General features: G+C 47.1%; 1 protein-coding gene across 7 annotated transcripts in view; it reads right to left on the reverse strand.

Moving 5' to 3' along the window:
- Positions 1-14,360, reverse strand: part of PSD2 (pleckstrin and Sec7 domain containing 2) — an 80,529-nt gene continuing 66,169 nt past the window's right edge. For all 7 annotated transcript variants that reach the window (XM_065030173.1, XM_065030170.1, XM_065030171.1 and 4 more), the window contains 5 exons: positions 13,695-13,765; positions 5,759-5,916; positions 4,525-4,669; positions 3,337-3,480; positions 1-1,770 (listed from right to left, as the gene is read on the reverse strand). In XM_065030173.1, coding sequence (XP_064886245.1) covers positions 1,564-1,770; positions 3,337-3,480; positions 4,525-4,669; positions 5,759-5,916; positions 13,695-13,765 — 725 coding nt within the window. In that variant the 3' untranslated portion in view covers positions 1-1,563. The remainder of the gene's footprint in view (positions 1,771-3,336; positions 3,481-4,524; positions 4,670-5,758; positions 5,917-13,694; positions 13,766-14,360) is intronic.

Below are 14,360 nucleotides of genomic sequence, written 5' to 3' on the forward strand. Positions count from 1 at the left end.
TTCTCTTTACCAACAGATTCAGCTTTATTGTTATTCTTTTCTACATGAGTCTTAGTGCATCATTTCAAATAAACTATCAAACTGTACAAAGAAACAGAGATAAAAGAAGAGGTGACAAAGTTGGACAGAGGTTTTCAGTATCATGAACCATCATGGAAAACAGTAGTCCATACGCTCTCAAACTTCGAAGGTCCCAATAAATCTTATTTTGTTTGTTTAAAAAAATGCTGCAAAATATAAACCACAAATGACTGTAATTAGCAGCTACAAGATCCTTCAAAACTGGAACTTGATTACTGTGAATGCACCTGGGGGAAAGAAAAACAATCTGAGATAAAGAACCAAACCAAACAGTGAGATAAATAAATAAAGAGTGGGAGGACAGTTGCGGCATTGAAATGTAGAGGAATCACTTCTAGCACAACAGTAAATCATTGGACCACAGACAGCAGAAAGGAACAGAAACACAATTCCCCGCTTAAAAGCATATGCGTCGCAAAATGAAGTACAACATTGATGGGCAGGGAGAATCACTCCTGCACACAAAGGTTCAGCCGGATCTGAAGCACAGCTCCAATTGTGCCTTGAACCCAGGGTGGCGGATGCCAGGGATGCTAAACACGCAGCCACTTGGCCAGTTTGTCTGAACAAGCAGGAACAGGAGAGAGATGTTGCACAGCAAAGCCTGGTGGGATTTCCATTGGAGTAAAATAAAATGAGAGAGAGAGAAAAAAACAAAGCAAAACAAACAAAAAAATGAAACGCAGGCTACTGCGTTTTATAAATCATCCTGACGTGCTGGTCAGACCCTCCACAGTCCCTAGTGCCTTCCCCAGACAGCTTGCCTTCACTTGCGCACTGAGGTTAAAAACCCACGTTTAAGTTTCCTTATATATATATATATATTTATTTATATATATTCATATGTATATATATATATATATATATATAAAAAGGATAAGGTGACAGAGGGCACTTCAAGCCTTTTCTGCCATGGGCAGATGATGTTCCCACATGCTGCACTGAAGACGCCTCTCATTTTCTCGGTGACGAGCTCGTGACACCCATCCTATCACGACGTGCTGACCGGTGCTCCTCTCGGGGGACGGACGTGCTCCCTGCAGCTCTGTGTCCTTCTCTGGGAGTGCTGGTGCTGCCACAGACCGCTGTCTCAGCTGAGTTTCCTGCACTTCTGGGAACTGTGGACGTGAGCTGGTGGGGACTCCAGGGAGAGAAGAAGAAGGAGACAAAGGGCTGGTGGAAAAAAGAGCAACCTGGAGAACCAGCACATTCCCTTATTTTGCAGGCTGCAGTAGGAGGGAAAGAAAAGCCACTGGTGTTGTTGGGAATGAAGAAGAAATGGCGTGTCTATGATGCTGAAATGCCAGAGCATTTCCAGAGAGTGTCAACTAAAGCTTCTTTGATTTCTTTCACTAGAGCAGTCACCGTGTCATACACATCTACGGTTTTGTTCATGTAATTTCCTAGGTAAAATTGTGCTCATTGATCTAGTCCAGGAGCGCAAAACATCAACAGTTCATCCCCTTATGCGCATATTCCTTGTTAAGTGTTCTGCTCTAAAATGTCCTTTTCCGTCTTACAGCTGATAGACATGTGCCCTTGGCTCAAGGAAGGGCTCGAATGTGTCTTCCGCAAAGTAATGTCATCAGCTTCCACCTTGAAGAAACTGGTTTCAATTCGCTCCAGGTCATCTGTCCCGACTTTTATCTTCATGCACAGCAGGTTGATGTATGTCTCGTAGCGGCTTTTCTGCAGGGAAAGAGGGAACAGAGCAGAGAGCCTTGGAACAGGGACAGGCCATGGCATGCATGGAAAGCAGAGGCAATGTCATCTGCTACTGCAGGAAAACCCATCCTGTATCATCAGGATCTCACTAATCACACCCAACAAGTGCTGTTTAACCACAGCACAATGCCCGGTCTGCACAAAGCCTGCAAAGACTGATCAACCCATTGTTGGAAGGCTTGACGAGAAGGGCAAGGGTTGTGCAAGATGCTCCAGTTGCTTTTACTGGTCTTGACTGCCACTCTGATTGTATAAGGTGGATATTGTAGACAAAACCAGACCGACCGATCTGCTCCTTACTGATTTAGGAGTTCCCCTTGATTGATTCAAATGCTACTGCTTGCCCTTGTTTCCATCCAGTGATTCAATTGTTACTGCTAAGTTACGACCCCACTGCATCTCCTTTCTGCCTGGCACCTTTATTCCAAGGCTGCATGGAACCTCTTTTTACAGGCTTGTGTAATATCCTAGTCCTTTCCCCTAACATCTCAAAGGCAGCCTATATTCACTTCTTTGTCAGCACAGAGAAACAAGCATTTCTAGAGCACATCTTATAAGAGAGATGAGATGAATTATGCTCTGAAAGTGCCAACATCTCTTTGCAGACTAAAAAGGCAGCCTAGAGAAAAATGCTCAGATGGAGACATCTCTGCAGGCACCAAAAGAAGATGTCTGGAAAACATGAGGCAGCAGCAAGCAACTATTTCAGCTACAAAAACAGGGAACTAGCAGCCAGAAATTGGCTTTGGAGAATCAGGCTGGGTGTTACACAAAAGGGTCCTGCAGCCCTGGTATGCAGGAGGTGGGACATTTCCATCCTTGGGAATTTCTGAGACTCAGCCACAAAGTGACACATTCAGCCTGGGCTAATACTGGTAATAATTCCAAGCGCCTGGAAGGAGGACCAGAGGCCTCCAGCAGTCCCTTCCCACTGACACCTCTGTGGCAGAAATCACGCTTTCTGCCCAGCTCTCAGTGGAACAAAATACCCTATTTCTGCCACAATTAAATGCTTCTTAGATTTTGCAGAGAATTTAAACTTATCTACATGCATCTTCAAAAAGTCTCTAATCAGCCTTAATGCCGTTTTGGGCTTTATTTACAGAAACGGTTGCAGCAAAACAATATTAATTCTCCCAGTGGTTCCCTTAGTTTTTTATTAATGTTGCTGAAAAAGACTGATGAGCATTGAGAATGGAACCACTGTCTTACTTGGGACATGAGGAAATGTTCAGTTTTGGCACAGTGAAGGAGGATTTTATGTCTCTCATCAGTTTTCCCCTTCTCTGGATAGAAATCACAGAGCAGAGGAAATATCTGAAGGAAATATCTGATTTCTCTTTTTTTTTCAGCTTCAGTGCAAAACAGTGAGGTTTTCTGCTGCCCCAAGACACTCATCCAGCTTGTGAACCCCCATCCTTCTCCCTCCTTTCACGCTCTCCCAGGCTCACAGCATCCACTCCAGAGTTCTTAGTTCTCTTCAATCAGCCAAAGTATCATTTATCACAGAAAATATGAAAGTTCCTTTACCTCAAATATTAGGTAATGTTCTTTAAGTCTGTATTCCTCAGCCTCTTTTGACTTGAGGCTCTTCTCTACAGGATGTAATTTATGCTCTGCTAATTCATCTGCAATCTGCTTCATTTTATTTTCATGAGACCTCAGCTGTTCCTCCTGCCGAGAGAAACATGTCAGGTATTAACATGTAGGAGCGCAACACCCAAGTGCACTGCCTTCCTGTTGATGTGGGATCTGCCTCTGCAAGGACATAAGCTTAGCTACTGTGCTGGACCCAAAGGTGTGCACCATATTCACAGATTCATCTGATAAGGAGCATCTGAAACACAGGTAAGATCAATAACGGATATATCACAAGTGCCAGGAGTGGATTTCTCTGCCACCTGGGCGTCTTCAGCATCAGAAACACAAAAAGCTCTGCATCCTTTAACAGCCAGGCAGAACAAGCAACGTTCCAAGAGCTGCTCATCCTGCTCTTTTTTGAGATAAAAGTACTGGGCTCTGAGAAAGGCCACATCTGGCTACATCTGGTTCAGCAGATAGGGGCTGTACCTCTCCCCTGACATTCTCGGCTGTTGACCCCTTTGCTGAGGGCCAGTGGCAGCGTGTCCCTACTTGTTGTAGGTGCTAAGGCACGTTGGGCTTTCCCTGGACAGTGCAAACAAAAGCTGCTGTTTGGATGGCAGCTGCGGGTTGTTCTTGGTTAGGCAGCCACAGACTGGTGCCCCATGCCCCCTCACTTCCAGAAAGCCTTTCCCATCGAGTGGGACTCAGCCTCCCCCTTTGTCTGTGGCATTTTGGCCTGAGAAACAACAAAGCACCACCTCTGGGTGCCATGCTGTAAAATAAACCAGGGCCGTTGCCAGCTGTTGGGCTCAGTAGCGCCAGCTGTTTCAACCCCAGCAACAGAAGGGTGGTAGGATGTGATGGGCAAGGAACAATAAACAAGCCAGAATCAACAGACATACAGGCAGGTGTGTGAGCATAGGGCTGCTTTACAGCCATTGCAAAGGAAGCATTGGCCAGACACCAGGATTTACCACGGTCTGTCCAAGTTGCCCACTTCACTCCCCTGTTCCTGCCCTGAGCACCCGAATGTGTCTGTCAGGCAGGAGGTGGGGGAGATACAGATGGGCTCAGCCTGCTGAGGGGCTGGCTGAGTGCTGGGCACTCCTCATTGCTCCTTCTTTCACACGTTACCTGGCACAGCTTGGTCATGGATGAAGGCAGGAGCGGGCGGCAGAACTTCTTCATGGAGCAGATTGCAGCTGGGAAGGCTGGGGCAGAGAAAATGGCAGCAACAAGGTTGATTCTCAGGATCCAGGAGAGCATTTCTTCCTTACTTCTGTTATGGAGAAGGGGAAAAGAGAGAGGACGTCTGTAAATGTTCCTGACCCATGACCAGCCAACTAAGAACAGCCCCAGAGCCACCTGCTCTCAGGAGGGACATCAGTGGCCTTGCTTTGAAGCCATTTCTGTGCCACCCTGGGTTGTGAACAGAGGGAATCACTGGTTAATTGGCTCCTCTACAGTGCCCTAATGATTTATCTTTTCTTTAGCTTCAGTGCCCTAATGATTTCAGGGATGTCTGCCTCTTGAAGCCCTGGCAGTCCTGCCTTCCTCGTCAACTCTGTTTGCATTCCTTGGAGCTGGGGAGATGTAGCACTGTGGAAAGGGCCAAGGATGTCCTCCTCTTTGGAGAGTGAGAGGCACACAACAGAGGTCCCATGGAGCTGGGTGGACCCCTCATTCGTGCCATTCATGGGATGCTACCCCGATCAGATCTGTTCAGGCACTGTTCTCCCCTAGCCTTCAACTGGGTTTTCACTGAACAAATTCAGAGTTCAGGCTGTAGCTTGACATTAGTACCCCAGCCCAGCTTACAGACAATGCCACCTATCTGAGCAGGAGGCAAGAAAAACATCTGACTGAAGATGACTCAATCACACTTGACACTTATTAGCAGAGCAGCTTTCCTCTGCAACAGGCTAAGGAAGAAAGAACATTTGTCCTAACTGGGGAGACTTCTTTAATGAGATTTAGACAGTTTCCCCATAAAAAGCTGATGATGGAACCATCAGCTCACCACATAGATGTTCTCCCTTCCACAGACTGACAACAAAATATAATAAGGAGAGGCCTTTACTCAGCCCTTTACATCCCAGCACATCCTGCTCAGCCCATCTTGGTGACAGATGAGAAAGGATCTCCAGGACTGATACACAGCTACAAAGAGTGACAAGTATTATAGAAACTGTGACCAAGTCCTTCGCACAGCCACACAGACCTCAACCTGAGCCCTCCTGCTGAGCACCTTCATGCCCCCGGGTTTGTCTCCAAATGCGTGTGTTGGTCTGGCCAGGTCAGAGGGAGTCCGGTGGTGGCTGGAGGTCAGGCTGCCTGCCCAGGCTCTGCGGGATGAGCTGCTACTTACGGGGCCTGGAAGAGGAAGACTCTCCAGTCAGCTGTCTTCAGCTTGAGCACGTTGGACTTCTTACTGTAGTCAGAGGCTTTTGTGGCTAAGGCGTGGTGTACACGGATGGCATTTTTCAGATCCACTTCAGAGAGGTCTTTGTCAGGTTTATATTCATCCTGTGAAGAGGAATGTTAATTGGATAATGACAACACTAACATTTGCGGGTTACTTTAATGAACCTGCCTTTCTCTCTCTGCTATAATCGCAGAGTGCTGAGACGAGGAAAAGCACCGGTTTGTACAGTAAATGCTAGGAGCTGATAATGACAATAATTAACATCTGGCAACTTCTTCCATCATTAAATTCACTGAGAAGATGTGAAGAAGGAGATGAAAGTTTTAAACATAATTATCAATAGTTAACTATGACACAGCACATGCCTGAGGCTCTGGGGTAAGGCACGAAACAGGGTCAGGTTTCTACAGAGCTTCATGTGAAGCTCAAGCCTGGATGCAATTCCTGGTGGTCGACAAGTATCAGTGAGCGCCTGCCCTGGCATTGGAGCTCTGAGTGCTGGAGGATCCGGGCTCAGGTTTTGCACCATCTTGGGCAGCCCTGGGACAGCAGCATTCCTGCAGCCAATGCAGCTCTGTGCAGGTGTTTTCAGATGGAGCATGGCCCACCTGAACCATGCTCGGTCTCTCTTTAATTCGTGTGCCCCTTTGGCATGGTCTGTCATGTAATTCATTACACTGGCACTTGCAAATCGCAGGAGCATTCCATGTATTCCTGTCTTACTTTCTCCACTGAAGGACAATTTCATGTAAGTAGGGAATGTAGCAAAGCTATATATGTATGTTTTGTGAACAGATAGAAAATACTGAACATGGGATTCCAAAAGGATGATCTGGCACAGCACGTTTTAGGAAAAAAAGGACTTCAATCAACCCTGTGTTTACTCTTTGTTTTCCCAGTGACTGAGCTCCCAGCCACTTAAAAGTTATACCCTCCCTCCCACTCTGCACCCTTGCCAACTCAACAGCTGGTCCAGCCGGCTGATGCGATGGAAGAACAGACAGATGGATGGATGGATGCATGCATGGATAGGTGGATGTAAGAAAACCTGGCCCTGGCTAAAACAAACAACCACCCTACCACTGCTGAACATGTTAGAGACCATGTCAGGACAGGGTGTCTCTGGAAGGGACTGGCTTGCCCCGTGGATTACAGTGCAAACCTACAGGTCTAATCTGCTCTTATGTTTTGCTTTCCTTGACTGTCCTTGGCTATCAGCACACGGGCAGCTCTCTCTGATGGTGGTGGTCTATGCGTCCCAGACCTTTCTCAGGTTTCAAGCTAGAGCTTGGTCTGTTCTGCAGATTTGCAAAAAGATGTGTTTTTTCCTGTGTCCTGGTGGTACAAATCCAGCCATTCAGGGAAAAGCCATGCTACAGTCTCCTGGTTGCTAACCCTGCTCAGTAAGGCTGGTGTAGGGTCAGAAAGGTCTCCCTCCTGTTGCTCTTTAGAGCATCGGGGACCAGCATTTCGCAGACCATGGATGTGGATCACCCAGAAACCCCCATGCTGATGAGAAATAAGCTTCTGAGGCCTTTCCTTCCCTCCTTTTTTGGAGCAATCATCCTGTCTGGGAGCGTGGTTGCAATACTGTGTTCACCAGTTATGTGATTCTTGGCCTTGTGCAAAGACATACCATGGGGTCAACAGTCCAGAAATGTCTGGCATGGGGTTCTGGCTCACGTAACTGCCTTCTTAAGGGTGAACCCCAAAGAAAAGCCATGGCTTTCCATCAGATGAAGGGGTGGATGCTGCAGGCACCCTGCCTTCATGATGACATTCAGATGTGCTGCACTGTGCAGCAGTATAGATGACCTTTCCAGTGGTGACTTCAGCTGCCAGTGGAATGGATTATTAGTCTTTTAACAAAGGAAAAACAATACTTTGCCTGATGAGGACCTAATATGTTACCCCACTTGGAGAGCAGTAGTTGTTTGAAGAAGACATTGCTGCTCAGGCCTCATTTATTGTAGAGAAACTTTCAGTTCTGGATATTTTTCCAAGGCTGAAGCTCTTTGAGTTTGAATAAATCTCACTGTGATGTCAGGCTCACAGACATCAATGTACATGTAAGAAAAAGCTAAATCTTCTAACAGTGGACCCAGTAAATCAATGTAAGGTTGCATCAAGCAGGTTCTCTCTACCTTCTGCCTCCTGGCTGGTGGAAACATGCTGTGTTTGCAGGAGTGCAGGTGCTGGAGGCTCAATTCTGCATGGACCAGCTTTGCCAGGAAGCTTATATTAATGCTTGTGTTGTGATAGTCACAATGAAATGTACGGCTGCTGATGCTGGGAGATCTCTGGGAGGTCTCTTCAAACAGCTCCAAGGCTGTATGATGCCTTGCACACAGAGCTGGGGCCATCACAGCACTTACACCGTAGTGTAGGCTACACTGTGTAGCATAATCTCATTGCCTTTCAGAAGGTCTCCCCTCAGCTCCTGTTCTCCAGCTGAACCCCCCAGGTCCCTCAGCCGCTCCCATCACACTTGTGCTCCAGCCCCTCACCAGCCTTGTCACCTTCCTCTGTACTCTCTCCAGCACCTCAAGGGCTTTCCTGTGGCGAGGGCCACAGAATTGAATACAATATTCAAGGTGGGGCCTCACCAGTGTCCAGTACAGTGGAATGATCACTTCTCTAGTCCTGCTGGCCACACTATTCTTGATGCACGCCAGGATGCTGTTGGCCTTTTTGGCCACTTGAGCACACACTGGCTCATGTTCACCTACTGTTGATCAACACCCTCAGGTCCTTTTCCAGCCTCTCTTCCTTGATCCTGCGGTGTTCATGGGGTTGTTGTGACCCAAGTATAGAACCTGGTGCTTGGCCTTGTTGAACCTCAGACAATTGGCCTCAGCCCATTGATCAAGCGGGTTCAGATCCCTCTGTAGCACCTTGCCACCCTCCAGCAGATCAGCACTCCCACCTAACTTATGTCATCTGCAAACTCACTGAAGGTGCATTCAATCCCCTTGTCCAGATCATCAATAAAGAGATTAAACAGAACTGGCCCCAGTACTGAGCCCTGGGGACCACCACTCATGACTGGCCACCAACTGGATTTGGCTCCATTCACCACACCTCTTTGGTCCTGGCCCTCCAGCCAGTTCATTACCCAGTGAAGAGTACAGACATCCAGGCCATGAGCTGCAGCTTCTCTGGGAGATGCTGTGGGATATGGTGTCAAAGGCTTTACTGAAGTCTAAGAACACAACATCCACAGCCTTTCCCTCATCCACTAAGCAGGTCACCTTGTCATAGAAGGAGCTCAGGTTGGTGAAGCAGGACCTGCCTTTCACAAATCCATGTTGTCTGGGCCTGATCACTTGTTTGTCTTGCACATGCCACGTGATGGCACTCATGATGATCTGCTCCATGACCTTCCCTGGCACGGAGGTCAAACTGACAGGCCTGGAATTCCCTGGATCCTCCTTCTGGCCCTTGTAGATGGGCGTCATATTCACCAACTTCCAGTCAACTGGGACCTCCCCAGTGAGCCAGGATTGCTGATAAATAATTGAAAGTGGCTTTGTGATCACCTCTGCCAGCTCCCTCAGCACCCTTGGGTGGATCCCGTCTGACCCCATAGACCTGTGTGTGTTTAAGTGATGTAGCAGGTTGCCAACCATTTCCCCTTGGATTATTGGAGCTTCATTCTGCTCCCTGTACCCGTCTTCCAGCTCAGGGGGGTGTGTACCTGAAGCACAACTGGTCTTACTATTAAAGACTGAGGTGAAGAAAGTATTTAACACCTCAGCCTTTCCCTCATCTTCTGTCACTGTTTCATATTTTGAGGAACTCTGGGTAAAGTTTTCTCCACGCTACAGTACTGCTAACCTTACTCTCACCCTTTCCATGGTGTTATCCTGCTACACATTTCCTGGCAGAAGGGTTAATTTGGTGTCATAGAGCTGTTGAATTTTCATCTTATGTGTACTGCACCGTTCATACAGGTACTTGTCACTGGGAAATGGGCAAAGTGTGCTGTGCCACACTATTTCAGTTAACCTTAGACCCCGGCCCTTGAATGGTGACGTGTTTATTATTCTCTTGTTTCTCTGGGATGTTGGAGTCACAATTTTCAGGGTCTGTTTTGATGACATTTTCTGCAGGAATTGAGCCCAGGTGTGGATGCTTTGTTTCAGAATCCCTCTAAATTAATTTCATTTGCTTTCAGCTTTTAATGCTAATGGTGTAGACAGATTCCCTGTTCATGTGCCCCTCCTGTCTGCACAAAGGCTCTGCTTAAACATACATAACCACCCCCTTGCTTGGGCTTAGCATCTGCCATGGCAGTGCTCCATGGTGTCTTTGTTCATTCTTCTGAGACCCAGCTCCCCCACTTCCCACCCCTGCAAGCATGCTGGGAGATCCACAATTAATATGAACTTGTTTTGTCAAGAAAAGGCATCCATCTCTTATGCCTGCCTTTGTAGGGCACCTGGATGGAGTGGGAGAGCCCAGCGTATTGGTCCTGCTGCCCTCCTCCCTCAGCACCAGCCTTGAACAGTGATGTAAATATGGACATGGAGCTACAGAGATTCCTAATTCTCCAACTTGTGAGTGGGTTTTCCTCTTTTTCCTTTTCTTCAGCTCACATCCACTAGCCTAAATAAACCATTTAATGAGGAAAACTAACCACTGCCCCCTTTACAGTGTGGTCATTAATTTGGCCCTCCAAAGCAGGGGCCGGCCTGCACAGGACAGCATCCATGCCCTGGGAACTACTTCATGGTTGGGGACTGTGAGGGCAGACCCTGCGGGAGGGCCTGCACCCTTTCCAGTACTTCCATGTAAAAGCACCTCATGGTTTATAGCTCTCCATCGTTCCTCTCAACACCCCTCCATGTGTGGTGATTAAAGGTTATTATCGCCATTTCACAGAGGTGAAGTAAGTTGGCAAAGGTCATAGAGTGAGTCAGTGCCCAGTCCGGATTGGAGTGCAGGAGAGCTGTGCCCTCCTCCCAAGCCTGCATTTCTTCCTCAAGACTGTGCTGCATCCCTTTAGGGGATCAAGCAAATGCTTCAGCAGACTAAGCTAGAACACACAAATCCAGCCATTAACAGTGGCAATTCAGTGACATGTGACATCTCTACATCAGAAGGTTTATGGCTGCTGCCTGAATTGTGTCTAACTGACTGACTTCCACCTGTTCACCTACCCACCCACTCCTCTGCTTATCTTACATCCATCTCTCTCTGTATCTGGCCATTCCTCCTTTCTATACACGTTTCCCCGGGCCCTCCTTCCCTGTCTCCTTCCCTCTCTCTCTCACTCCTATTTCTACTCAGCTTGCTCCCCAAAACCAAATTGAGCAGAGTTTCCTATTAAACTTACGGAAATTTCCTATTAAAGCCTAGATCCTTTGGTCTACGAAAAAAAAACCAGAACAGGCTGAACCTGTGCTCCATGGTGTCAGGTGGGTCTGGAAGCAGGTACTTTATCCTCTATCGTCACATCAGAAAATCTTCTCCCAGGGATTTGTACTCAAGCCAGGTTCTACCTTATGTTTATCTGCAGGCATCTTCTGCTGAGAGCTTGGGAGGCTGGCACACCATTTCCTTCCTGTATTGTACAATTCTCTTGTTTTGTAAGCCACCCCATAGGCAATAAATGGCACTAAAAATCAGCAGGACAGGTTTATCCACACTGTTGCAGCGCTGGGAAAGTTCAGAAGTGGTAGGGCAAGGACTTTGTGGTCTCGTCCTCCTGTGCTGTCTCTGGCAAGCCTGATAGACACTGCCTATAGCCAATCCCAGCCCAAGGAATCCTCTAAAGAGGACCTTATACAGTCTGGCAGCAGCTCATGACTAAGAAACTCCTCTTCGCTCAAATCCTTTGCCCAAATGTTTCCTCATGTTCATTTTGTTGTTGTTCCAAGTGTTGCTTCTTTGGGGCACCCTTGACAGTTCCGGTCCCCCCTGCTAATTACACATCAGTCACAGCTGTTGTTTATCAGACATTTTCATAAGCTACCCAAAACTTAGGCGTTTTTATTCTTCAGTCTCTGTCTGTAAAGAATGCCCTCAGCCTCTTAACCATGTGCTCCTGAAAGTCATCTAGATAAGAACATTGTTCTTCTAACTGTCATGTCAATCACATCCTCACTCTCTTTATAATCACCTAGTACTAACATAATGAAGTATGTTAACACAACAGTCTGGATGGTTACTGCTGCCAGCCCTTGTACAACAAAGAAAACCCAGCCCCTCTGTCCCATCAGCAGCAGTGACACTTAGTGTCAGCTTTATGACTCCTCCCAGCGCTGCCCAAGCAGCCAAGAAAATCTTCAGTAAACTGGATTTTAGTCCAGCACGGGAAGAAAATTCTGTTCTGAAAGTGTATTTCATTCCAAATATATACCCCCTCATCAGACTCATCCCAAGGGACATACTCTAGAAGCCCTTGGTGAAAAATCCATTTAGATCCAAATGGTGCCTGTGATTTTGATGAAAATGCCTTTTTTTTTTTTTTTTCCATAGAAAAACTATCATAAAATTAAATGCCCATGGCAGCTCTGTACAAGTTAAATCCTCACGCGTCACTCATGGTCAACCTGAGGACCTCTTCAGTGGACTCCATGTGGAGACTTGTAACGAGACAAGAGATTGAGATGTAAGCCAAGTGCCACTGACTTGACGAACATCACACTTAGAGGGCTGGAGATGATCTGGGCTCTCCTGTGTGCTGCAGCTTCCTTCAGCCACAAGATACAGAGGCAAGGCTGTAAAAATACCACTTGGCCAAGGGCAACCCATTCCGCAAATTACCATTGGCTGCTGCCAGATTTCTGTTGGCTTTGAGACATGTGCCATAGGATCTGGCAAAATATGAGAATCATTGGGGTGTGCTACAAGCTCTGAGTCATATTTCCGTGCTGCCTTGAGGATCTTTCCGCCTTTCTTATATAATCCAATGTTTGTTTACTCTCATTGCTTTGGAGATAATACTGCAATACACAGGAACATCTACCCACAGGGAGTGCTGTTCCAGCAAGGTGAGTTCAATGGGTTACTGCAGGCATCTGCTACTAAGGTGGTTCAGACCTAGTTCAGTGGGTTATGCTGCTGCATCGATGAACATTTGGCACCCCTGGCTGGCTCATACTGACATCCAAGCCAGGCCCTATCCAAGCTTCTTGGATCTTCCCACAGAAAAGGCTATCCATGAAAATCCTCCCAGCATACAAGTGTCTCGAAAGGCCGAGAGCTGAATGCTACAGCATGCAGGGAAGCTCTTCCATGGTGACTTTCCCTCTCATGGGGACTTGGGATTTAGACTTGTGTTGACTAGAGACTGACAGAACTGGGGAGCTGGAGAAAACTCTGCAGAACACAGATTAAGGGAGGCAGAAAGTGTTGCTTGGCAACCCATGGAAGCACCCAGCTCAGCAAGGTCCTAAAGAAGATGAAATGCTTTAAGCATGGTCCATACAGACTCAGTGAAGTTGCTGCTCATAATCAGATCTATGCTAGCACATAAAACAATAAACAGGGTAAGACTTGTCTGATGCTCTGCACCTTCAACTTTCTATTGCATTTTTCACTAACATCCTATTTCACCTATTCATTACCATCTGTTCATTCATCCTCCCCAATAGCTCCTACTTGCTGGGACACTTCTACAGAAATCTTGCCTCAGTGTTCCCTCTTTCATGTTTCTTCCTGTATGACCCCTTTTTGAGGCCGTGAATAGTGCCCTTAACACCAAAGACGAGGGCATACTTCAGTTCTGTATACTGGTCTCTGGAGGAGCTCTGGAGATGGCCATACATGCGTCAGGACATGGATTCATCTCTACTTGCATCTATGGGTCTCCTGCTCAGGACAGCACGACTGCTTTGGAGACAGTATGAAAGGGATAGTCCATCATGGTTACCTTTTGTAAATAAAGGACGGTCCCTTTAAGCACAGCATAAAATTTCTTCCAACCTCTTCTTCCTCTGGGAGCTAAAAAAAGGAAGAACATTTAATTATACATGTCCGCTTCTGCCAGTGCTGCTTGACTTTCACATTTCTTGCAAGACCAACCCTTGCCCTGACCCGTCACAGGCATGCACTGATGCCCACACCTCATACTGCTTATCAGTAGCTTGTCTGCAGGGACATTCATTTGAGAGACACGGGCTGGGGGATGCAGCCTCCCAGCATGGACACAAGCAGGTCAAAACCAGAGAGGAGCTGGTGTAGGAGAACCAATGGACACGTGCAGGAAGTCTCTGCTCTTCCAAACCCAGGTTCATGTTCTTTGGACTAAATACTTGAGGAGCAGAGACATTGCCTGAGCTCCTCTGCTTCAGATGAGTTAGGCAGACATACAGTGGATAAAGCAGCTTCTGTTCCACTGAATAAGGAGCATTACCACCAGCTGTCTTGATGGACCTGGGGGCAGAGAGCTTGCTGGAAGCTGGAGGTGAGGGGAGCCATCTACTGCACCACAAGACAGCTGATCCTCCAGGTATGGGCTATTAAGAAAATGCTGGAAGGCCTTTGATCGTAATTTCTATGCAAGACTTTTAATCAGCTGCAGTGACTGGGCCAATCA

Source organism: Columba livia, chromosome 14 (assembly GCF_036013475.1).
Source record: "Columba livia isolate bColLiv1 breed racing homer chromosome 14, bColLiv1.pat.W.v2, whole genome shotgun sequence".
Classification (NCBI taxonomy): domain Eukaryota; kingdom Metazoa; phylum Chordata; class Aves; order Columbiformes; family Columbidae; genus Columba; species Columba livia.